The following is a 26,115-nucleotide window of genomic DNA, read 5'->3' as shown; positions in this document are numbered from 1 at the left end:
GGCGGCCTGGGCTTTAGCCTCCCTTCGGTTCCTTGGAAGAGGGAGGGCGGCCAGCGCGGGAGCAGTAGCAGCAGAGGCGGAGGCTCCAGCGCGTCTCTCTCCACCTCAGCCTGAGCCACGGGAGGCCTGGCGGTCCGCGTGGCTGGAGGGGCTTCGCTGCCCGAGAATGGGAATTCTCTTCACCAGGATATGGAGACTGTTCAATCACCAGGGTGAGGGGCTCGGGCCGCGGGCGTACGGTGGGGAGAGGGTCGGCCCTGCCCGAGTGAGTGGGGTCTCCGAGTACTTCCGGAGCGTGGACTCCACGCGAGGTGCAAGCTGCTCCCGTGCAGGCCCGGGACCGTTCGGTCCTCGTTCGCGAGGGTGGGGGTTGTTTCCACTTCGCAGCCCTTTGCCTTAGCGGACCTGCCCAAGAAGTCCCTTTCGCCACACACCCATTGCTCCGATTTTGATTGGGAGTGAAAAGGGTTTCTTGTCCCACGTCCGATGCCCCTAAGTGGCACGGCTTGGTTTGTCTTTCACTCCTTTCTTCCGTCAGCAGTTGAGTTTGGACAGCAACGGGAAATGCTGGCGTCTTCTGGGATGAAGGTTGTAGGTTAGGGCCTTCACCGCACCAATGAGCGACTGAGTTGCAGAATGCGGAAAACGTGAGGACTCGCTCTCGAGTGCTCGCGTACACCAGACTTCTGAGATTTCCCTCCAACGCCACCCGTCTGGGGGAGGGGCGGGAGAGACTCCTGAATAGTGACGGAATTCCCTCTGTTTGCTTTTAAGGTTAAACTTAAGGTCGCTTTTCGACCTGTGTGGGTTAAGAGGGTTTTTTTTTTTTTCTTTTAGTTTTTTTGCCTAGGTTAAAAATATTTTAAGTGTTTTTCTGAAAGCTTTAAAAACCACCCATATGAAACGTTACTAACGGTAGGGTAACTAGCAAGTTACTAAGGACAGTGCTTTATGTGGATGATGCTTAAATTTATCTAAACTCAAACATTGCCCAGAAATGCATAGCAATTTGTTTCAAATGTGTTACAAATGTGTCTAAAACTAGATAGAAAAAGGACACCATTTTAACAAAAAGGATGACAGTTAAGATCAAATGTAGTGATGTCTTTGTTATTTTTTAAAACTCGAGTTGGACAGTTCATCATTCCTGCTGTAAGTAACTTAGTGTGTGGTTTTTCTCTTGTATAAATTGGTGGTGTCGCATCTCAAAAAAGTTTTCCAGTTAAAATTTAGATCAGTGGTGGCAACGGTTTCACAGATCCACTACCTAACCCCTCCTCCTCAGTGATGAAGCTGCTCTTATAAAGAGATGGGAAAGGAGTAGAGCTGGCCCAGAGGATAGTTTAGGTAACATGATAAGGAGTGGAAAGTGGCATCGGGCTTTCTCGTGGAGTGGAGGGAACCAGTTCTAATCAACCATAGTCTCAGACTGGCTATGTAAGTTGGGAGAGTGAAAATGGGAACCAATCACTTTACCTTCCTAGATCTTGGTGTTCTCACCTAGAGTACTGGGGATCTCTGCGGCCTACAGATCTTGAAAACTTAATCTCCAGGTTTTAAGTATTAAAACTTGCATTGCTGTAAAACTGGTGGTATTTAGGGTAAATCCGCTCAATTCTAGCTTTACCATCTGTAATTTTGAATTATTTTTAGCAAAGGTAGCGTTTCTGAATCTCTATGAGGTTTAGAAAACTTTGCGTATTAATTGAGCTCCCTACAGCCAGAAAAATCGCTATCACCTTTATTTTGAATTGTTTCTATAACTTAAGAATGAATTACAGAGCCAGGGGTTTAGCTCAGTGGTGCCTTACCTGCCTTGCAAGCACAAGGTCCTGAGTACAATCCCCAGTACCAAAAAAAGAAAAAAAAAAGTATTACAAGTTTGCCAACACCTACTTGACAGTAGTAAATAAAATACTCCCACAAATTGTTGGAACCACCACAAATTGCTGTTGCTAGTGTTAGTATGACCTGTATTGTGTGTATGTGTTTGTGTTTTTTTTCTTTTTCTGGACATTTATTTCAATGTTGAGAAATTAATAATGAAGTCATGCTCTAGAAAGTTACATGTTCATATTGTGAAAGTGAATAAGTGATTTCTCCCCTGTTAAACAGTGTGGTTGTTATACCAATAGAGTCAGCTTTCAAAATGTTCACTCCAGTCTAATTCTAGACACTTTTTGGTTTTTTGGTCGTGTGTTAAATTGGATGTACATAGGTGAGATGTATCTTAACCGCTTTGTTTTACCTACAGAAGATTCAGGACACTATTCTATATTCTTTCGACAGGAACTGTTGGAAGAAAGGATTAAGAGCATTGCAGAATTTCTGATACTGATGAAATTTAAATTGAACCAGATCTCTTCTGAAAAACCTTTAGAATAGCCTTTTCAGTGAAAGCTTAGATTTAGCACATAGCCAAAGCTAACTGCATACTGCTCACAAGAACCAGAGGTCACATTTCTGGGGATACATTGAATAGAGCCCAAGCATTACACTATATGCTATAGTGTATGTCATCTGTTTTATTGTTATTGTTATTGTTGTTATTAATGTTTCGATGATCCTTTGAAGTAATTTATTTCATCTGAAAAGAGGAAACTGAGGCTGAAGTGGAGTAATCTTTCCAGGTCTTATAGCTGTTAAATGAGAGACCCAGGCAAGTTAAAATACCAAGGAAGTCTGCTGATGATTATTGCTCTTCTTAAAAGATGACAGCCTTTTTTTTCCCTCTACTTTAACTGTCTGTTAGTTGCTGCATTGTAAATCTTTAGGACTTTGAGGAGTTGCCATTAGTGACTTTTTATACTGATCAGTGGTCTACAAATTTATTTTTTGAGCACCTTTTTGGACCATGACCTGTTCTAGGTGGTAGGAATACTACAGTGAACAAGAGACAACTCTTCTTTCCCTTATGGGGCTTTCATTACAGTATAGGTAGACAAAATGCACTCATTCCATCTCCATAAATAAAATAATTTACATTTACTGACTTTTGCAAGGTTAAGTTTTAAATGCTCATATAGGTTAGTTGATTTAATCTGTGTTTAGTTGATATATGACTTAGTTGATTTCCTCATACTGTAGCAACCCTGCAAGGTAGATATTCTCCTTTTATAGGGCAAATTTTACAAAGAAATATTAAGTAGTTTTCTTAAAGCACTATAGTTAAAAGTAATAGGGCCTAGGATTCTAACTAAGCTTGTCTAGTACTGAAGTTAGCGCTCTTAAAAACAAATACACAACTTTTTTTTTATATAAGCAGGATTCATGTTAGATAAAAGAAGGAACTTGCTGACACTGATGTAAACTATGAAAGAAATTATGGGATTTCCCCGTTGATAGCCGTATAGTTCTCTTCTGTCTGGTTGTTACAAAAGGAATTATAAGTTACTCATGACTGTAGGAGTAGCTTTCTGTGCTGCACAAACCTGGTGCTGAAGAAGCCACCTCTGCTTGTGTGTGTTTTTTTTTAAAGGGGATTCAAATATGTATGCATGGAGGCTAAGTGAACTGTACCATTTGTAATTGTATTGCCTCAGCTCCAAATGAGTCCTTTTTGCATGTTCTGTGGAAATAGAACTGGGTCCTTTAAATAATTTTCTTTCTCAATGGGCACAGTGTTCAGCTTTGTTCATCAACAGCAGTGCAGGGACAGCATTGCAGGTGGGAAGGATTTTTCCGCATGGTTACAGTGTGCCCTCTCCATGGGCTCTGTTTGAGCACAAGCACCTTCACCTGTGCCTGGCTCTTGGGCTGCATGCTGTCAGCTTCCCCAGCACCTACCTCAGGTGGTTTCATGATGGAAGGCCTCCAGCAAAATACTCTTAATGAACATTTTTCCCCAGGTCTCTAGAGGAAGGATTTCTAGGATGTTCCTCTGGCATCTCACCCTGGCTACTTCTCAGCCATTCAGTGAGCCATAGCTGTGCCGTCCAATAAGGTCTTTATCTTAGTGCTGAGCCCAGTGGAGAAGCTGTCTCAGCCCTAAAGGGGACAAATTCTCCTTTTGTCATTCTTATAATCTTTGTAGTTCTTTTAACTATTCCTTGTTATCTCAATCTTGTGTAATAGTTATTTTTATATTAAACGTTCCAAGTTGAAATTATTCTCTAATTTCTGTCTCCAGATTGGATCTCTAATTTTGCTGTGTATGATTACTGTTTTATTTTAGCAACCTCTTAGTACAAAGGTTTTTTTCCCTGAAACTTTATTACGAATGGCTATAGTTTATTTTCAAAGTTCATTTTTTATTAATACTTTTAAGTTTTGAGAATTGAATTTGTAATACAAAATGGCATCATCAGATATCTCCCTCTTAATCTATTTTCCAGGTGTAATTTATTTATTCATTTTTTGAAAAGATACTTTATTAGGCACATGCTCTATATAAGAGTGAGAAAACAGTAGTGAAAACGACAAATGGATTTTTTTTTTTTTTGCCCTAAAGGTCATAGTAGTGATAAGGCTTAGTGATAATTTGTATATGAGGTGAGAATAAAGAATTATAGTGACCCCCAATTTATTTGCCTTGGTGCTTGTGTTTTCTGACTTTGTATGATTCAGAGAGATAGAAGGTGTATGAAATGACAGTTACTCCCCCCCTTAATTTACCGACTGGTAGTCACATGAATATAAACTTTAGAAACTGGCAATGACAGGAATTGGTAGGCTAAAGTGAAAAGAAAATGAAAGCAAAAGGAAATAAAAACAAAGAGCACTTTTAGGACAAAACAACATTGCTTGTTAAAGTCCAAATGATAACTCAGAATTCCATTAAAGCATTATAACAATGTGTTGTTGTTTTGGCTTATCTGAGTAATGGCAGGAATGCTGTGTGGTAGATATTCTGAAAAATCAAATGAAGCAATCAACTTGTGGTAACTCGCATTCATCAAAGAATTGGAATGATCAAAAGTTAAGTTTGTCCATATCATTATGCATATTATATTTTAGATTCTTCAGAATATTTGTTTCAAATCACGTTATAGCACTTTCTGACTACAAATGTATTTTTTCCATAGAATCTTGCTCCATTTTGGTAATGAGAACAGACTGGGGTAGTGACAGAACTTAAGGATGTTAAAAGTTGATTAATATTATCAAGCTGATTAATATTACTTTATTGGGAATAAACTAGTTTGCCATCATTGAGTTATTGACCCTATTACATAATTATGTCTTAATTGGGACCTGGGATGTAGTTCAGTGATAGAGCACTTACCTAGCATGTGTGAGACCCTAGGTTCAATCCCCAGCACCACACACACACCAAAAAGAAGTCTTTAACTCTGTGGTTTTTATTATGGCCTACAATGCTATATCTTAGACCCCAAAAGCTATTTAAAATGTTCTTTGATGCTTTATTATAAAAACATAAAAAACTTAGAGACAAGCCTTGAGTGGAAGGGAAATGGAGCAGGGAGAGGTTGGTGATGAATGTGGCTTGAAGTTGTTAGGCCAGAGTGAGCAAGTGAAGACTCTGTGGATTGTGGATTCCTCAGTAGAATGGCCCTCCAAAGAGATATTTGACTACTTCACACAACTGTGGATCCTTCCAGATTTTTTTAAAAGTTCTGTATATGTTTGATTGGAAATTTTCTTTTTTTACCCATTTAAAAATTTTTATATGATTAATAATATTAGCTTATATTCCCTTGATTGATTTTAAAATTCTGGGTTGGGAGATATGTTGCATGTTTAATGTTTATGTATTTTGGGGTAATAGAAATTTGCCGACTATGTAAAATTAGACAGAAGAAAGTCCTTCAGACATTCTGGAGACCAAGTAAAGACCAGCTTACCTAAATTTAGTAGACATATCAAGAAAAGAATTAAGAGGAAATTTGTGTTAAGACAAACATTCTTTGTCATAGTCATCCTTTTTCATCATGTTTATGTAATGATTGAATTTCTATTCACTTCTCTATTTTATCTTTCAACATATGAAGTAGGCAGAAGGATGCTTGACCTCTCAGATTCAAAGTTGACCTATTTCCCTCCCCTTTTGACCATAGCCTTCTCATCTTTTTGTCTGTACCCTATCAGCTAACTCTAACCTTTTCCTTTTTAGGATTTCCGGTCATTCCCAGCCTTATAGGGTGTTTAGTCACTTTTCTCATTGTTGAGACACTATCGTACAACTTAAAGGAGTCGTTCATTTGGCTCACATTTAGTCCTTAGTCACTGTCTCCACAGTAGAGTGGCATGGCAGAGGCACATAGCAGAGGAAAGCTGCTCTCATCCTGGTGGTCAGGAAGAAGAGAAGGGAGAAGCCAGGGAGGGGGATGCGGGGGGAGAGATTCGGTAACTCTGGATTTCTTTTTCTGCCTAATTTCATGATTGTCTGGCTTCATTGCTTTTTATCATCATCTCTTAATCTCCTCTCCCTGTCATTTTCCACTGTGCTAAGCATAACAGTCCTCACACTGTATCCTTTTTTTCTTTTTTGGTACTGGGGATTGAACTCTGGCCCTTGTGCTTGCAAGGCAGGCAGTGAAACCACTGAGCTAAATCCCCAGCCCCCTCGCAATGTATCTTGCATCATACTTTTTCTCCCCTAGTGTGTTTTCTTTATTTCTAGGCACTACTGAAGAAAGACTTAGAACAGTGTAAGCAGTTTATAAAAGGAAATGGTGTCTAATTTCAACTGATTCTTTAGTTCATTCTCTAGTGGTTTAAAAGAAACTGTTAATGCCATCCTTTTCTCAGAAGGCAACCAACCTGTGTTAATAAGAGGATGAAATCCTTCTGGAATGAACGTCTTGTGCTATCTGCTTTATCTCAGAGTCACTGTTATTGTATGGTGGTTTTGTTCAGAACAGTTTTACCTTCCTTATCATATTCAGCTTGTGGCCAGAGAAGACTCCAAAAATTTTTTGTTTTGTTTTCCTAGCTAGTACTTCCTAATACCTAGGAAAAACATCAAGAAATAAGTCTTAGGTGTATGGCTAAAGTAGGAAGATCACTTTTTAAGCCACCCACACAAAACCAGATGACAATTTTTAACTTTAATTTTAAGAGGCTGTATGGTCTTTCTATTGATATGTCCTACTGCTCTTCAGACTATCTTTGGAAACTCCTTTTAGAATTTCTTTGAAGACAGATTTCTGAATCATTATTCAAGAATCATATCTCATTTAGCAATAAAAAGTACTCATTTTAACTACCATTTCTCTTCTGACCAAGATGATACCAAATGCTCCCTTCTTTCTTTGAAATCAAATTCATCTTCAGAAGTTAAAGAATTTGCCACCATTGAGAATATTTAAAATGGTGTATCTCACTCTAAAGGCAGTTACAAAAGAAGAGTGCCAAATTATTTTAGAAAATAATAGTATGGTTAATAGTAGCATGTTTAACTTCTTTAAGTGATTAAGGAGCTTGGAAGAAACAAGAGGCAATCCTTTTGTGTTTTGAGGTCTCTGTCTACATTATTTACATATATAAACATATTTGTAAGTTATTCTTTATAGTTATACACTGTAAAGTCTTACCTATATTTTTATTTTTTTTACTATTGGGCTTGTCCTGTTAATTTTGTGTTGTTTTTAGCATACCATTTCTTTCATTGAGAGTAAATGTGTATTCTTCCTGAGTTTTGGCAAGTACATCCAAATTTTGTCCTGTAGTTAATATATAGGGTACTACAAAGTATTTCTGGAACTTAGAAATAAGCCAAAAATCTGAGAATGCTCTGATTTAAAAAAATCAGTATGCAATTGGGAAACTTTCTGGCTATATTAATATATTTATAGGTACTTGTATTTATAGAACTAAAGAGATGTCATCAAAGGCGATTGTTTAATTTTGGAACACAGAAAAATATCAAGTTAGGCAAAACTGCCATGCTGTTTAACAGTTTCCCAGGAAGAAAGGTTCCCTATCCTAAGGACTCAAAGTATCTGGCCCTGATACAGTCATGGCCCTACTGTAAAGAAGGATTCATTGAGTGTAGACTGGTGCAACCACTGTGGAAATCAATATGGAGATACCTCAGAGAACTAGTGCTAGAGGTTCCATTTGACCCTGCTATCCCTGTGCTGGGTATCTTTCCAAAAAGAATTAAAGGAATCATACCATGGTGATATATGTGCACCCATGTTTATAGTGGCACAGTTTGTAATAGCTAAAACTTGGAAACAGCCCAATTGCCCATCAGTTGGAGACTGGATAAAGAAGATGTGGTTTTTCTATAAAATGGAATACTACTCAGCCACAAAGAATGAGAAACTAGAGTCATTCTTAGGAAAATGGATGCATATTGAGTCCATATTCTCAAGTGAAATAATAAATCACATGTATAAATACTGAATAGTTTTTTCTGATGCAAAAAACTGAACATGTAAATAAGGTCCAAATTGTATATAATGTGAAATAGGAAGAAAAGGTCTAAAGGTGTAGGGGAAGTGGGAAGGGTAGGGGAAAGGAAATAAGGGACAAGAAAAAAATATGAGAAAAGAAAAAAAATGGAAACAAAGTCTTTGTAAATAGGGGAGGGTAGAGCGGGTGAAGGGAGGGCAGGGGTATGGGGAAAAATGAGAACCAAGATCTGTCATGTAAGTGTACAAGATTCCAATGATGAATGTAACTGCTTATAAAGTACCAAGAAACTCAGTAAGATTTAAAAAAAAAAAAAAAAGGATTCATTGATTATCACACTCTAACACACTCTTGGTTGGGATTCCATGTTCACCTATAATCTTTTGATTTTAGTGCAGCTGGACTGTATACTTTTCCTCAGGAAGAGATATTAATTTGTGTTTAATTGTAAATAAAACAAAACAAAATACCCTCAGGGACAAGCCTTAGGAGGGAGCAGATAGAAGTTGGTAATCAATGGGGGTTGTAGGTGTTAGGTCCAGATGAAGAAACTGCACTTGTCAGGCAGTTTTGTTTTTGGGATGGGATGTCCCTGTGTTGCCCAGACTTGCCTCAAACTTGTGATTCTCCTGCTTTAGCCTTAGAAGTAGCTGGGATTACAGGCATACATTTCTGTACCAAGCCTGACAGACAATTTTAAGTGTGTTCTTTTATTGGGTGTTACTCATTTGGAATTCTTAGATATTACTGATTTCTACGGTTTGCCATCTCTAAGTCTGTCTCCTTTGGGATAAGAGAATTGAGTTAGTGGTCCTGGAAGACTAGAAATCGTGTAAATTCACCAGAGGAATGTTACCTGGTGAGGCCTTTGACTTTACCTTATCATGTTTCCTACATATTAACCCTTCACTCTGAATAAAAATGTTACCTTTGTAATTGAGCCTTTTTTCCAATTTCCTTACTTAATCTCTAGTAATGAGACTAGGCCCTGGGTTTTAAAAATGGTTCTTGGGCTGGGGATTTGGCCCAGTGGTTCTGCTGCATGCCTAACAAGCACAAGGTCCCAAGTTCAATCCCCAGTACCAAAAAATAAAAAATAAAAATAAAAATGGTTCTTTACCTGCATGGGGGGAAAATAGTCATATCACTTTTGGTTCCAAGCTGCCTACTTTTTCTTTAGAGAAGTCAGTGACTAGATAAAATGGACTGTATTAAAATATTCTATTTACTTGATATTCCTATTTTTGTGTAACAAGAGTACTTATATAGCATTAGTAATCCCCTTCTATGGTAAATGGTACTACAGAAATAACTATATAGCATTATAAATTCCCTTCTCTAATAAATGGTGACTGGGAAATACCTACTATTTGAATTGTAAAGACCTCCTTACTCTGAGTGCATGTGTACATAATTATGATAAGTACTATATTAGAGGTATTGTAGAAAAGTAGAAGAAAGTATTCTCCGAAGAAAACTAGACCTTAAAAGACAAATAGGAATTGCTTAAATGTAGAATTAAAATAATCTCAAGTTAAGGAGAAACCATGAGTAAAGGTAGAAAAATATTTGCCGTGACTCTGTGTGCAGAACAGGAGAGAGGGTGTTTTGCACTTCAGTTTAGGCAGCTGATGGTAGTGGTGAGGACATAAAGCCAGAGCCTAGTTAGTTGGGATAAAACTGAAAACTGCTGCCTTGTTTCCTGTCAAAATTGAGAGTCATAATTTAAATTAAGAATGGTATTATCAGTTCCATTGTGTAGAGAATTTTAGTCTGGAAAAAATAGGAAGATGGATTACAAATCGATCACTTGGGGAAGGTTTTATAGTAAGAAATGGGGCAGAGTTCAACTAGGGAAAGAGAAAAGTTGAGGATATATGTTTGAAATGGAATCAGTAAAACTTGGTGACAAATGAGATGTTGAGGGTAAAGAATAAAGTCATAGGACACTGATGGCAAACCTTTTAGAGCTTTCACAGCTAACAAACAGCCTTCTCCAGCATGTGTATCATAGGTTCGCCACCCCTGTTCTAGGGAATCCAAACCAATGTTAGTGCAATAACTACGCAAATTAGGTAGTTTAATACTGGGTTTTTGTACATGTGGAGTTGGGACTGTGTTATCCACTAGGTAAATTGGAGTTTAGGAGAGACTTGGTGACACAGCTGTATTAGACAGTGCTTTTAGAATATTTAATGAGAGATGTATAAATTTACAAGAATTTGCAAGATTGGCTTCCAGTGGCTGCTGAGAGTCAGAAGATCCAAAGGATCCATTTGAAGGCCCTGGAGTTCACTGTAGTGTCCCGGGCGAGTCAGAAAGCTTTGAAGAGCCTGGCTAGAAGCCAGGGCTTCCAAGGTGACGCTCCTCTGAAGAAACAGAAGCGAGCCTTCCTTCTTTATTTCCTTTTATTTCATAAGGTGACAAACCTATTGGTTGCTGTCACTGACAGCCAGGATGGGTCATCTGTTTTAAGTAAATCTCTTCAACTACACCCAGAACTATGCTGATCCCATTTAACTGGCTGTTTCTTGAGTTGACACAATCGGTTAATCAGCAAGTTTGGAACTGTCTCTAGGTGCAAGGTGCTAATGTGTGCTATCTTAATTGTTACACAACCATGAAAAATAGGTACTTTTTCTGTTTTATAATTAAGAAACTTAAAGTCAGATATAGTTGCCAAGGTTACATAATCCCAAGCATGTTGTTGTTGCTGTTACTATCCTTCATGGTTCTAGAGTTGACTAACCTCAAAAAAACTCTAGCTTGGAGAATCTCACTCAGTTGTAGTCAGATGGCAGCTGGACTTACAGAGTTATGTGAAGACTCAGCCAGGTTGCGTTTCTAAGGTAGATTCTTTATGTTCATATTCTTTATGAATTCTTTTATATTCATATTCTTTATTTTTTATTCAGCTAGAATTCCTAAAAGAGCTAGGGAGGCTAGCTACTAGGGACTGGCTGATGGTCTCCATAAAGATTCACTACACGGTCAGCCTGGTCTTCACCCTCAACTGCACAGCCATCATAGACATGTTACACAGTGTCCAATTTACCCCATGGGAGTTGTCTAAAACAGCTTGGTAGGGAGTGCAAGGTTTCTTGTTGATTTAGACTCAGAAGTCACATGTGATTGTTTCTGTGTATTAAGAGTGATTCTTAGAGCTATCTCAGATTCAAGAGGAGAGAACTGTATATATGACTCAAATCCTCTTTGGTTTCATTTGAGACAAGATCTTGCTTTCTTTGTAGTTCAAGCTGGCCTTGAACTCACTATTAGTGCAGGCTGCGCTTGAACTTGCAGCTGTCATCCTTCTTCTGGAGTGCTGGGATTACAGGTGTGCATCACCACACCTGACCAGGAACCCTCTTTGGAAACTAGCTTTCTCCACATGCTGCTGTTTTTAGACAGCCTGAAAATACATGAATTGTAAGATGCTTTGCTAACTATGTGAAGTGGGTTCAAGAAGGCAGGCATCCTTGGAAGCATGATAGTGCAAGAAGACTGGTCAAGTTAAAAAAAATTTTTTTCTAAAGAGTCAGTTAAAAAAGACTGTCAAGAGACAGGAAGAAAACTTTAAAAAACTGATGCCACAGAAACCAAAGGGGGAGGGACTCATTACCACCATAGCCATAGGTTCCTAGATTTGTTTGTTGTATTATAAAACAGTTCTGTGGTTTAAACGTACTCTTATATGTGATTTAGAGTTAACCCATTGCAAAGACTGTCCTTTCTTTTAATCATTCACCTCATTCTTCCATATATACATACCCAGTTGATGTCTAAAAGTCCATATACAGTATTTCAATGACTTAATCCAGTGTGAAGCATTTATAATTTATGTGTGCATTGTTATGGTTGCATTTGAAATACTTTGCTGAGAATAGTGTCCTCTAGGAGAAGAAAGAATATAGTACTTCTCTTTTCTTAGAGAGGATGTTGAAAAGATGAGCGATCGCTATGTTGAATGAGGATGATTAAAAAAAAGGTGAGCTTAACAGCATACTTCTGCTGGTCTTGCTAGGATATTCTTTTGAGTTCCAATAAGGTATAATTAGGTGCTATGCACTGAATCACACCACAGAGAGAAAGAAGGTGAAATAGGAATCTCTTTTCTCTTTCTTCCTTCCCTTTCCTTTCCCTTTTCCCTTCCCTTTCCCCCTCCCTCCTTCCCTTCCCTTCCCTTCCCTTTCCTTCCCTCTCTTTCTCCCTCCCTCTCTCCTGCTTTCCCTTCCTTTCAGCCTTGCTTTTTTCTTTATTTGGCCTGTAATTAATAGGTCATTGGTGTTTTCTTTATTTCAGAACACAAAGTTATCATTGTTGGGTTGGATAATGCAGGGAAAACTACCATCCTTTACCAATTGTAAGTATAAACTACCTTAAATTTTTTATTTGGTTGTTTCTAGTTACTTTTCTGACTGGGTGGTATTTGATCAATAAAAGCAATAAAAATTATATAGAACCTAAGTTGTTCTTTCAGGAGAGTTGGCTGTAAACCAAGAGCCAAATTTAATCAACTCTTTTTAGAGAGCTAGACATTTATATGCCATTGAGCATGGTTTTCAGCTGTTTTGCATGAAAGTTCTTTTATTGTAGGAAATAGAAAAATATTTTATTATATAGTTTCCTAGGACAATATAGAATAGTCTAGATATTCTATTACCAAGTTTCAGTTTTGTGTAAACACTGAACTTATTTATTGTATGAGCTAGTGGAAAAAAAATATTTGGGTATAAAATATAAAAGGAAATCATGCTGTTTTGTCCCTTGATTGAAAAATTATTCAAACAGTCTAGCTTCGTTATGAATTGTAATATTTTTGAACTTTTTGTTCCAGTTCTATGAATGAAGTTGTACATACATCCCCTACAATAGGAAGTAATGTAGAAGAGATAGTAATTAATAACACGTGCTTCCTGATGTGGGATATTGGTGGCCAAGAATCTCTTCGCTCTTCCTGGAATACTTACTATACTAATACAGAGGTAATGTTTTTTAATATGCTATCTATGAACAAAATGCTTGTAAAATTTGAACCCTCATAGTTAATCTTTTAAAAATATAAGTATTTTATGCGTGCATAGTAGAATCTTTGATTACCTAGTTCATGGTCATTGCTCTGTATATTTGTTACCATTGAAACTCTGTGTGAAGAATTAATGGCTGAGTGTGTATTAATCCTTAAACTTGTTTCAATATTTATAATTTTTTTCTTACTATTATTACTATTTGGTAACATGGGTGAAATTCCAGTTAATTAGGGCCATAGTGGTTTGCATCTTAGCCAATTTTACTAAGCATTTCCTTCTGTACAAAACAATTGTCCATTAAATAAATCTTTTTCTTTCAATTAAAAAGCATTTTCACAATTGTTTGTTTCTTATTTATATATTACTTCCAAAGTGAAAATTTTAGACCTGTGACACTTGTGTTCATAGTATAGGCCTGTGAATTAAAAGGCTATTATAGTTGTTTTTGCAGTGCTAATTATAAAACATACTCTAAACATATATAAAGCTGACTTTTGAGTTAAAAAATTAAGTATTCTAATGACGACTATATATATATCTTCAGGTATTAAATTATGCCAACACCTGGAAAATTCACAGCTTTATTAAAATACCTTGGAGTAACAGTGATAAACCCATATATCCTTAAGTGAAAGAAGAGAGAAAGTAACAGGTCTCTTACTTGTCTTATGGTTGATGAAAACTATAGAGTAGTAAATACTCTGGAAATCACATTACCTTATTTAGAGATTAATATCATTATAAAAAATAAGGGCAATTTATCAATTGCAGTCAGCATTAATCTGGGCTTCATATATGCCATCATAAGTAAGTTAACTCTACATTTGCTGCAGTTTTTCTCTTGCTTTTTGGTGCTCATGGAGTTGAGGAAGAGGTTCACTGGAGGTCAGTCCCACATAGATCCTTAAGTCTTTCCGTGCCTCTTCTGTTACTAGTCTGATCATCAGTTTAGGAAAGTTCCTTGCAGATAGCAAGTGCCATTTATATGTGGAAAAAAGTCTGTTTTTAGATACAGTCTTACTCTTAATTTGTTAATTTTTAAAAAACAATTGATTTAACTGCCAGATTACTCCCATACACATGCCCTTTTAGACTTTCAAATGGATATTAATAAGTAATACTTGTCTGAAAGTAATTTAAATTTAGGACCATAATGGCTTTTTTGTTTGGTTTTGGTTTTTGCTGACTTAACAATACATTTAGATGGATATAGGTCCATTAGCATTCAAAATAACTAATTTAGAAAACAGTGTTTTATATATTGGTTAGAATGTTAGCATTGTAGTTCCTTTTCTTTTAAAAATTAATAAATATATTTTAACTAGAGGCTTTACAGTGTGTAATAGATACCTCTTATTTTCCAAAATACCATAAGCTTCTAAGTCTTGATAGTAGCCTGTAAATCAAATAAGCACTTTTACCAGTGATATGCAATCACTAATGATGTTTTTGGTAATTATTTTAGTTTGTAATAGTTGTTGTGGACAGTACAGACAGAGAGAGGATTTCTGTAACTAGAGAAGAACTCTACAAAATGTTAGCTCATGAGGTAAGTTGTCTTTCTACATCAGACATGGGAGGAGGATATTTGTGGGACATTGATTTTTTTTCTGATTTCTCGTGTTTGTTACCTATTTTAAATTTTTTTCAAGAAATTCTTGATTGCTGGCCTTGCATGCTTTATATTTTACATTTCTCAAATTTGAAGTATATCTGGAGGCAGCAGAAAGATTGAGGAGTCAACTGTAGAATAGTGTTTCATTTATCCTTGATGAATTTGGTTGGAGGTTTTAGTGCACAAAAAGAATTCTTACAAGTAGCTTTCATTTTGCATTTTGAATAGATTAGTTATATAAAGGATATTATTGGAAGTAAGATTTTTTTGGAGGGGGGAGTAAGATTATTAAATACCTACATATATAACAACTCTTGTTTCTCAGTTATTAGCTAATATTAATTGCTTTTAGGTTTCTCTGGTATTTCCCTTTGACTAAACAAATTATATGCCTAGCTACATTATGTTAATCTTTGGAGAATATTATTAGTGACATAAGTTAAAAATTAAGCCAAGCAAGATAGCACATGCTTTTTATTATTGTTGCTGCCTTCTCAACTATTTATATATAGGAATAGAAAAATTAACATGTAGATGTATAGAGTTTTTCATTTCAGTGAAATTTTTACAAAGCTTAAGAAAATTGGGATATCTTTGTAATGAGATTTTATATTTAACATCAACTTGATGATTTCTTTTGAGATTTAAGAAGTTTGCTGTTTTGGGAAACATTTCAAGACTAGGAAACTTAGTAAAGTTCTTGTTTTCCTTTCAGTGAACAGGTCCATCAAAATGTACTTTTCCCTATTTTAGACCCTAATTCTGGCAGCTATGTTAAACTTCCTGGAGTTTTAAACAACAAATCCTGTTATTGTGCATTCATTTACCAGTTTGATTGTAGCTTGGGATACAGGTACTCACCTTCTTTGAAACTCATCAAATTTGATTTTTCATAAATTTTAATGTAAACATTTTGTCCTGGTACTTGTTTTTTAGTACTCAATGAGCAGGCTATAAATTGTGTATCAATGACCTTGTAACTCACTACTCTTTCGAGCTATCTTCGTTACTTTTCTCTTGTTGCTGAGACAAAATACCCACCACCCACAGTTAAAGGAAGAAATTTGTATTTAGCTCTAAATTTGTAGAGGTTTCAAAAACCAAAGCAGGGTGGCATGGCAGAAGAGAGACAGCTCATGGTAGGCAGAAGATAGCAAAGCAAGCAAGGGATGCCCACAAGTCTTTTTCTCTATCTTATCCAGGCTATTTAGGGTGGGTAGCATTCACACCTTTAATCTTAGTGCCCTTGATCATAGTACTGTATCATGAATCAGTTCTGCCCTTAAATACTCTAGATCCAGCCATCTCTGAAAAAGTACCAACTATGACCCCATGAGACTTTGGGGAGACATCTAAACACAAGCCATAACACTAGCCAAAACAGTTTATTTGGTCCTCATCATTTTTCTATTCATTGCAGCTTCCTGGAACCAGTTAATAATGAGTACCACAGTACTGCTATACAATAACCATAAATAGAAAGCTGAGGTGTTTTTTGTTTTTTTGTTTTTTTAGCTTTGCTTACAAAAAGTATGCCAGCATCCTTTAGATTATTCTAAAGGTTGGTTTTATGAAGACTTTGGAAAGAGAACAAAAGATACAAATGTCTCTTTGATAATATTTTTTTACTGTGTTAACAGGTAGGCTTCCTCATTTGATTGTTACTCTTATTGGCTAATAGATATAGCAGGATCAGTATTTTAAGAGCCTAAGAGTAGGTCTCAAAAAAACAAACAAACAACTTTTAATTTTACTACCTGGGAATATTAAGCTGGGCAGGGTATTTAACTTCATTTGTTATAAGTGAAGTACAGTTAGACAGATAATTTATGTGGCTTAACCAATTTTTAAAGAACGAGAGTTTGAATTTAGGTATTCAGGCTCTGGTAGGGGAAGAAAAAATAAGATATAAGTAAGGCCTAGTTAAAAGTGAGACTGGGGCCAGGGATTTAGCTTCAGTGGTTACAACGCCTGCCTTGCAAGTGCAAGGATCCCTGGTACCAAAAAAAAAAAAAAAAAAAGTGAAAGACTAAACAAGGAGATTGTATAAGAAAAGAATTACACATAAAGTTAGAAGCTGAATATTTAGGGAGTTTGAGTTAAGAGCCCTGTCCAAAACATGCAGTTAGAAGAGGGACAAATGAGTTAAAAAATGAGAACATGCAGCCAGGCATGGTGGGATGCACCTGTAATCTCATTTACTTAGACTGAGGCAAGGAGGACAGGAGAAAGGGCAAGGGAAGGATAAATTTAGACGTGGAACTAAGTGAGGTATTCTATACTTGTTACATTGTATAACAAAATATTAATCATTATCACTATTGATGTAATAATTCTTTACATGTATTCAAAAATATAAAACATTTCTCGTTTTATCTTAAGTCAAAACTTTGAAACTAGTTGATTTTATTTTTTTTCTCATTGAGTTTATTGGTACATTTTAGGTATACAGTACAGTTACATTCATCATTGGGATCTTGTACCTTTATATGACAGGTCTTGGGTCTCATTTCTTCCCCTTGTCCCTGCCCTCCCTTCACCCCCTCCTCCCCTCCCTATTTACAGATACTTTATTTCCATTTTTTCATTTTCTCATTTTTTTTCCTTTTCCCTTATTACCTTTCCTCTTCCTTTCCCATTTCCCCTACAACTTTATCCTGTTTCTTCCTATTTCACATTGTCAATTATATAGTTAGGATCTTATATACAATTACAGTTTTTCACACCAGAGAAACTATTTGGTATTTATACATGTGTGACGTATTAAAACTAGTTTATTTTAAAAGGATTTCAAACACCAAAATCTAAAATTTTCTCCCTAATGACTCAGCCTCTAGGAATTATCTTCACAGATGAAGCTTTGAGAAAGTGACATCTATATATGGAGTACAGATGATGTTTAGTAAATTCATTTGCTGTTACTCATCTTGACTGAAACAAAATACATTTTAAACTATTGAGAACAGATGCATGTAATATGTAGCAGAATGTGTTTAGAATGGCATATGTGCAATCACCATTGTTCATCTTATATTTAACGTGTTTTTAAGTCAAATTGAGGAGCAACCTTAATCCAGTATATCTCCTATTGCTGTCATAGTGTATAATTAGTCTTGTACTTATGTAATGAAAAACAAAGGATAAATTTTCTTTCCTCTTTTCTTAAATATTTAAACATAAGTAACATAGCTGTTTTTCTTTTTAAATGAAGAACTCCTAAATAAAGGCTGAGCCTTTGATACCTAGAAAAAGTTATATTCAATCTTTTATTTTATTTGGAGACTCTTCAATAAATGGCTTTATTTCTTATATTTTTCTATTTCCTTTTCAGGGGTTTTTCTAAATAACTTTGACACTAAGAATGATGAGTATAAATTATTTATAAGTAAAATAATAGAAAAGTATTTTCCTTAACTTGTGCCAAGTACTTCTGTCAGTTAATTCTTTGAACATGCCAGCATTATCAAGTCTGACCTATATAAAAGACTTAAATACATACTCTCAAGGGATGTTGAAACCGAGAAGATGGGAAGACAGGAATTAAATCCCATGGAAAGTTAATCTACTTAGTGATTCAGCAGTATATCAACTCTTGATAATGGTTCCATTTTCCATTTAGAACAAGGGGAAAAAATGTTATGTCCTTGATGATCACTGTATTTGTATATCCCTTCCATTTTTTCAAGTTTTACAGAGACATGTGGCCTGAACTGTAGGTGAAACTAACTGAACATGAGAATTTAAAACTTAACATTGTAGCATTATCACATTTTGAACTTGCTGTTTGGGCAACTGCATCAACTATGATAGCAATGGTAGCTGCAGTCCTGAAGAGGGCAGTGCAACTAAAAGTCAGTCGTGATTGTATAAAACATTTTGCATAACTCCTTTTAACCAAACAAGAAATTTTATATAAGAAAGTAATCATAGAGTAAAATACCATAGAATAATATTGAGGTACCTACTGAAGACTATTTTTTTAAACACATATACACATTATTAAAACCAAAATATTTCTCTGTTTCCTGTTTAAGGGCTCTAAAATCCCTAAAAGAAAAATAATATACAACCCAGGTGAAGAAATTTGCAAGGCTAGGACCTAAACTTATTTTGTCAGTATTTCCAAATAAGATTTATATATAATTTGATGGGACTTTAATTCATTGAGTTGCATCCTTCATGGATTCTTGGCCTAGAATCCATTAAATGAGTTTAAGGTTATCTATAAACACACTGAAATCGTACAAAAACTTCAAAGGAATATTTTTAGTATGAGGAAAAGGTCTGTGACGTTAACTGAATTACCAAGTAAGTCTGACATTCAAACAGCTTGGGGGTGGGGAGGAATAGTACAGAAAGAGACTAAGACTCCTTAGGCCTGTTCTGTGAATAAAACATGCTAGTCATTTGGGGTGTGCACAGTTACTGTACTTGGAAAAGGGTTTGTGTGGTAAGTTTTTGCCTGGATCAGATATGCAATAAATGTAACTAATGAGGAACAAATGGCAAAATATTTAAAGAACTTGCCTCAGACTGATAGCGCTTAAGTAGTAGAACTTCCTAATTGGGGAAATTTGGTGAATGTAATGCCAATCCAAGATGACTGTTGTATATGTGGATCTCAGAAATCTTGGACAAAGAGGAGTTAGATTTGAGTAGGATTGGTTTAGGATACTGTGTCTCAACTAAAAGTTTAGGCCTAAAGGCATACATTGTATATAATGAATTTAATTATTTCTTATACACCTAGAAGGTACTAGCTGTGTACCCTGTTGAGATACTTGCAGGATAGTACAGTCACTGAAATAATTTTTTGTAGAGCTTAATTCTCTTACAGAATTCTGGCTGTGAAAGGCTGCTGTAGAAAGCTGAAAGGACAGGAATGGATGCAGGTGAAATGATTTGAATAGCAAAGAGATGGAACTGCCCAAAACTCACAGGGAAGAAGATAACTTGCTAATTAAAATAGAATATTTATATAGTGAGTGATGTTAGGTAAGGCAGAAAATGTAAGTTATTAGTAAGAGAGAATCATGGAGAGCTCTTGAGTACCAGACTAATGGTGGCTCTCAGCAATTTATACCTAATTTTGTATTGAGGTAATGGATATATATTTGACTGTATGACTTTTAAACAAAGGACCATAAAAAATAGTAGTCCAAGATTTCAAGAAATATATAAATCTGTACAGTTACATATTTATTTATTTTAAATGTACAGTGTTGTTTAAGTTTACTTCTGTCAGCCTGTAAGCTGTGAGGTGCTTTTGTGTAGAATTAATTCTTGGTTACTAAGATTATGAAAAATAGTTAAATGGGAAAGTATATGGAAATATGTACTTGCCTTTAAAGGTTCATTTGCTTTTATAGGACCTAAGGAAAGCTGGACTGCTGATTTTTGCTAATAAACAAGATGTTAAAGAGTGCATGACTGTAGCAGAAATCTCCCAGTTCTTGAAGCTCACTTCTATTAAAGATCACCAGTGGCATATCCAGGCATGCTGTGCTCTTACTGGCGAGGGGTAAGAAATGTTCCTCTTAGGTGATAATGCATCTAGCTTAGCAACATATGTGTCTTTGTAAAATCAATACATATTTGAGGAAGAGATGAAAGACATAGTTGGTGTCCACATTCAGATTTTTCAGGATGATTCTTTAAATACTAAAACACATCATAATCACATACAGGTGCACATTCCCTATGATGAATGTGATCAGTATGCATACCTAAAATGTACTGATAAACTCAATTTTTAAAAAATGAAGCAACATAAACATAATACATATAAACCTTCTTGAAATAGTACACACAAGAATATAGATGATGTAGTTGCTATAGGAGCTCAGAAATAGTGTTGAGAGCTGGAGAAGTCAGAATATTCTTAGGTGTTTATATTATACCATGTTTTTAATTAGAATTGATGAAGCAATTGAAAAGTGGGAGGTGGGTTTTAGAAAAACAGCTGGAAACTTAAGTATGGCAAGAAGAGGAAGGACAGATGAAATAGAGCAGTTGAAAATAGATAAAAGCTAAAAAGAAGAAAAAAATTAAATTTTAAGTTGAGGTTCTTGAAGAATTGAGAAAAGGCAGAAGCTTGGAGTATAGTTTGATGACTTCATTTAACAGAATTTTTCTCTCAAGACCATGATGAAAGATGATCCAGAGTTACAAGTTACTGAAGCTAAGTCTTAGGGAGATAGAAGATATTTGGACAGACATTTGGAAGAGCATAATTAGAACCTTAAGCAAACTTGTGCATTAAAAATTATCTATTATTTATATATTCATTAAAAATGTTACATATTTGTGAAGTAGCTTAGTATATGGTGAGATATTACAGTATTCAATTTGGTAATGACAAGTCATTTAGGCTTTACATAAGATTTAATTTGTATACTTTGATGATTGAATAATTGGATGGTATAGCATGGATAGTATAGCTCCAAAGTCACTTTCATGTTAAAAAAAAAGGAAGTAGTAGATGGTACTACCTTTTAAAATTTTGGTTCATACAGGATTCCATTTGTAGCAGTTGGCAAGTAGAAATGTTTTATTTGGAGGAAGATGTTCCATTTTCCTTCTGCATTAAGGAATACCTTGCTTGAAATTCTTCATTTTGCTTTTGGTCAACATTTGATTTAATAGACTGGAGTTCACCAACTTTGGAAATTGACCTCATTTTAACTCCCACTTCTCTCATTTGCTAACATTTGTATCATCTGTAACATGGAAAGGATCCTGATCTTACTGTTTTGAAGATTAATTAAAATAATGATATCAAAATAGTTTCTAGTTTGCTATTAGGTAAATAATGTTCATTTAACAGTGTGAAGTTAAGGCTATTCATTTATTATTGTTTTCTACTGTTTCAGTAGTTTAAAAGTAGGAATCTTGTTACTGGAGAAAATTTTAGGCTACCCCAAAACAATCATTTGTATACCTCATTGCCATTTATTTTTACCTTCTTTTATGTGAAACAGAAATATCAAGTTTTTAAAATTTAGTATTGTAGCATAGTTTTTCATATATACAAAAACTTCATCATATGTAGTTAATACTTCATGACAGTCCTTCATTTTGTTGTCATAATACAGTTTCTCTCATTAAACATTTAGTTTGCCACAGTAAACACTACCCCTCTATTTTTTAATACTCTTAGTTATTTTTGTTTTTTGAAATGGAGTCTTTGCCCAGGCTGACCTTGAATTGAGAGTCTCCTGCCTCATCCTTCCAAGTAGCTGGGATTATAGGCATGTGCCACCATATACCCAGACCTTTCTATATTTTTGGATTAGTTCATTTACCCATTGTTCAATGATAATTTGTGCCAATGATGTGAGATGTTATTGCCTTCATATTTTTTATATTCATGTATGTGTACTTTATGTTCACTTTATATTTAATATCCTGTCTTTTTTACTTCATTGATAGTCATGAGCATTTTTCACATCAAAATACTTTAAAAAGAAATGTTTTAATAGTTCACAATAGAAATATTGCATAATTCATTTTTTCTCTTATTTCTACACATTTAAATTCTATTTTTTTTGTCTTAAAAGTACTTTAGGAACAGTCTAAAATCTTTTTCACTCGATTTCTTTTTTCCCTCATTGAGTTTATTGGTACATTTTAGGTATACAGTACAGTTACATTTATTATTGGGATTTTGTACCTTTACATGACTTACCTTGGTTCTCATTTTTTCCCCGTGTCCCTACCCTCCCTTCACCCCTCCTCCCTCCCCCTTTACAAACACTTCATTTCCAGTTCTTCATTTTCTCATTCTTTCACTCGATTTTTGATACATAATCTAGAATTAGAAAAGTGGATACACAGTAATGATATTTTTTGTATTTTTGACATATTGCCAAACTGTACTCTGCACATTAGTCATGCAGTGTCAGGCAGTGTTCCCCCCATAGATAAAACTGAACCAAAAGCATGGATGTTTTGTGTATGAGTGTATGGCTTCATTGCAATAGCACTAGCTTTGAATATTACTGATTATTAAATTTTTGTTTTTCAAGTAAATAAAAAACATTTTTAGTTTACAGTCCATAGCTTTTTAATTCACAAGTTAATTAAAAAAAATTTTTTTTGTAGATTATGCCAAGGGCTTGAATGGATGATGTCACGACTTAAGATTAGATGATCTCTACTGACCTCTTGTCATAGACTCTGTAAAGACAAAGTGCTGGACTTTACCTGAAAGCTGCAAAAATTAATGGTTTAGATATATTTATAATAAACTGATTTAAACTTTTTCTAAAGAAGAAAAATTAAGACCACTTATTTGAAAACAAGGATGAAGTTTCACCTTCCAGTTTGCTTTCTCATTAGTTCCTTCCAAAGTATGTTATTAAAGCTGTGATTGCTATTTTTCTCTTAATAAATCCTCTCAGGACATTGTAGAGCCTGTGGTAAGTACAAAGGGAGAGGAAGACATTTTGAACTTTAAAGAGCTTTATTGTCAGTTTAACTAACCCTCCCTAGTTGAATGTTGTTTTCTTCCTGTTCCATTAAGTCAAAATACAAATCAGCACATACTCTTTCCAATATTTTGAAATGTAATGTCACTTACAAAAAGTATTTTGCTTAAGGCTGTGTATGTATCGTGTATATACCTCAAGTTCAAGTTAATGGCTTTGATTTATGTCCTAAGAAAAGCAAATAAGAAAAATTAATATCCTTAGTTGTTACCATAATGAGATAAGTACTGGCACTGGTATTAAAGTGCTGTTTTGTACTTTTCTTCTGTGTTATCTGTATTGTACTAACCAACCCCTAATCATTGAGCTGCTCTTCAAAAAAAAGGAAAGAAAGAGATGAAAAAGCTTGACATAGTATACCTATTTTTTGTTGCTTAATAGCACACATGGAAGCATAACCCAGTTGAGTAGACTGTCAGATTCTTGGTTTAGTATTACTAATGAACCAAGTTGCACCATGAAGAATTGTTACATTTATTCCTTTTCTTGGTTTTCTCAATTGCTGAATAAATTGTTAATCTGTTAATCAGTTGGTCAGAAATTGCAGTTAAAACTATCCAGTGATTTCTTCTTGATTAAAAACTATTCTGTGAAACAGAGAGGTACTATTCTAAAAATATTGAACAATTTAGCTAAAATATTTTAAAGTACTAAATTATATGCCAAGCAATTAAAGCAGTTAAAGTGAATTTGAAAGTGTAACACATACTTTCCAAGAAATATTGGTAATTTCTTAATTTGGGAATCTCTTATTTTAGGAGTAGGAATAGTTTGAGATTTTGTTTCCACAAGTTTTCTTTTGCTTAACAGTTATAAAGTACAATTTTTTAATGCTTTTGTGAATTTGATTAAGAAATTGATTGACATGGTATATTATTTGTACTAAGAAATAATTTGACCCAAAACACTTTTTATATTTGCATAGGGTTTTTGGTTTGTCTTTTGCTATCTTCAGAGGTGTTTCTGTCATAACTAAAAAAAATTAACCTGTGTTAAAAACATATTTTTGGGTAATCTGTTCATGTATCTTTCATGCTCTGAAATTTTGAAGGTTAATTCAAAATGGCATGTTACAGAATATGCAAGAAAAATAACTACTCTTAATACCAGCTTTTTAAATTTCAGTAAAGGTTTTGGTAAAGAATAATAGTACATATAATAAAAGCATTGATGAAACTTTTAAAGTTTCTTTCTATAAAATATAAATTACTCAATATCTTAAATCCAAATTAGGCGTGAAAGATCAGTATTAATGTTGGATTTTTGTGTTTTAATTGCTTTAATGTTCAAATGAAGATAAAACATTTAATATTTGTCAACATGCTTTTACAAAAGTAAATCTTAAAGTACTAAGCTTTGTTCATATGTTCTCATACTTTTTCAAATCACTACAAGAATTGACTTCTTGTTATTAAAAATTCCCTTAAAATCCAAATCTATTTTGTAATTTCCTCAGAGACAAATATTCTGCAAAGTAGATCTGAAAATCTACACCTTTTTTTCTTTTTATGTTTTAATTTGAATAATAATGTGTTCAGTCTCCTGAATTACTACCACATCAGTCCAGTGTGATACCAGCACATTCCTTTGTCACTGAGATGTTGTCTGTGGTGTATTCTTTATTAGATATGTAAAGCATGTACTGCATTGTTACAGTTGGTTTAGTATAGTTGATTATTGACATCCTATCATGAGAATATATGAAATCTTACACCACATTTACAAAACATGACTTTTGGTTGGTTTCCTACCCTTCTAGGTTATACATCAAAAATAAGATCGTAGCTATGTACTTGTACATAAAACCAAGATTACAGCTGGGAAAAAACAATGTAAGTTAATGTAGGAAAATACAAAATAATTTTAACAGTATTATTTCCAAATAAAATATAAAGCCTCATGAATAGTCATATTGGTAATTTATAATATAACTTAAGTGGAATTAAGCAAAGGAGAATTCTTGTGAGTTTCTACTATGCTACTTATCTCATTTAACGTCATTGTGTTCAACTTTGAAAAGAACAATTTATACCTCTGTACATGTGGCTGGATTTAAATATCCTGTTTTGATACTAATTTTGAAAGTCATATAACTTAATAATTTGGTAAAAATGATCATATGCTAAAACATTGAATATTTACTTTTGTTGTAATAGCATTTATAAAGTAGATCTTTTACATTATATTGAGGATTCTGTTTGAAATTTTTAGTTTTCCTTAGCAGCACATCTTGGCCTTCATGATGGGCAAAAAATGCAGTGAAGACAAGTGTGTTGGGGCAGTGGGGCTTGGTTATTCATTTTCTTATATGACATTTTGCCTTAAGTATAAAAACATGCTTTAGCACCACTGGTTGGCATTTTTAATGCAGGTGGTGAATGTGTTTTTTAGAGGTATGGCATAAAGTAAAGGGAAAAAGAGCTTGTTTTCTGGCCTGTTAAATGTGTAGGGCTGGGGATTTAGCTCAGTGGTTCGGTGGCCTGCCTTGCAAGCACAAGGACCCGAGTTCAATCCCCGGTACCAAAAACTAAATAAAAACATAAATAAATGTGTGGTGGTAACAGTAGTCACAGCAGGGAGCTTAAAGAAAGAAAAGTGTGAGGCCCCTGAGATCTTTTCATTTTATCTGAGTGTGTAGTATTAAAATGCCTAGGAATGG

The 26,115-nt window shown here is 34.8% G+C and overlaps 1 protein-coding gene across 2 annotated transcripts; it reads left to right on the top strand.

The window, feature by feature from the left end:
• The first annotated feature begins 6 nt into the window (after positions 1-6).
• Positions 7-26,088, top strand: Arl5a (ADP ribosylation factor like GTPase 5A). Of its 2 annotated transcripts, XM_010641399.3 has the most exons (6): positions 7-212; positions 12,625-12,685; positions 13,160-13,307; positions 14,818-14,901; positions 20,337-20,488; positions 23,071-26,088. In XM_010641399.3, exons 1-6 carry the CDS (start codon positions 167-169, stop codon positions 23,117-23,119), a joined length of 540 nt encoding a protein of 179 aa, XP_010639701.1. In that variant the 5' UTR covers positions 7-166; the 3' UTR covers positions 23,120-26,088. The 2 variants fall into 2 exon arrangements, with proteins under 2 accessions (XP_010639701.1, XP_010639702.1); XM_010641400.3 differs by lacking the exon at positions 14,818-14,901.
• Positions 26,089-26,115: the final 27 nt, after the last annotated feature.

The sequence above is a fragment of the Fukomys damarensis genome, unplaced genomic scaffold (genome assembly GCF_012274545.1).
Source record: "Fukomys damarensis isolate Sample0158 unplaced genomic scaffold, DMR_v1.0_HiC HiC_scaffold_29, whole genome shotgun sequence".
Taxonomy (NCBI): domain Eukaryota; kingdom Metazoa; phylum Chordata; class Mammalia; order Rodentia; family Bathyergidae; genus Fukomys; species Fukomys damarensis.
This window is presented reverse-complemented; position numbering and strand designations above follow the sequence as displayed.

Excerpts from the sequence above, each read along its gene's own strand:
- Arl5a (XM_010641399.3), top strand. The coding sequence starts at position 167 with ATGGGAATTCTCTTCACCAGGATATGGAGACTGTTCAATCACCAGG. Across the intron at positions 13,308-14,817 it reads CTTACTATACTAATACAGAG|TTTGTAATAGTTGTTGTGGA; the intron begins GTAATGTTTTTT and ends TAATTATTTTAG. Across the intron at positions 14,902-20,336 it reads ACAAAATGTTAGCTCATGAG|GACCTAAGGAAAGCTGGACT; the intron begins GTAAGTTGTCTT and ends TTGCTTTTATAG.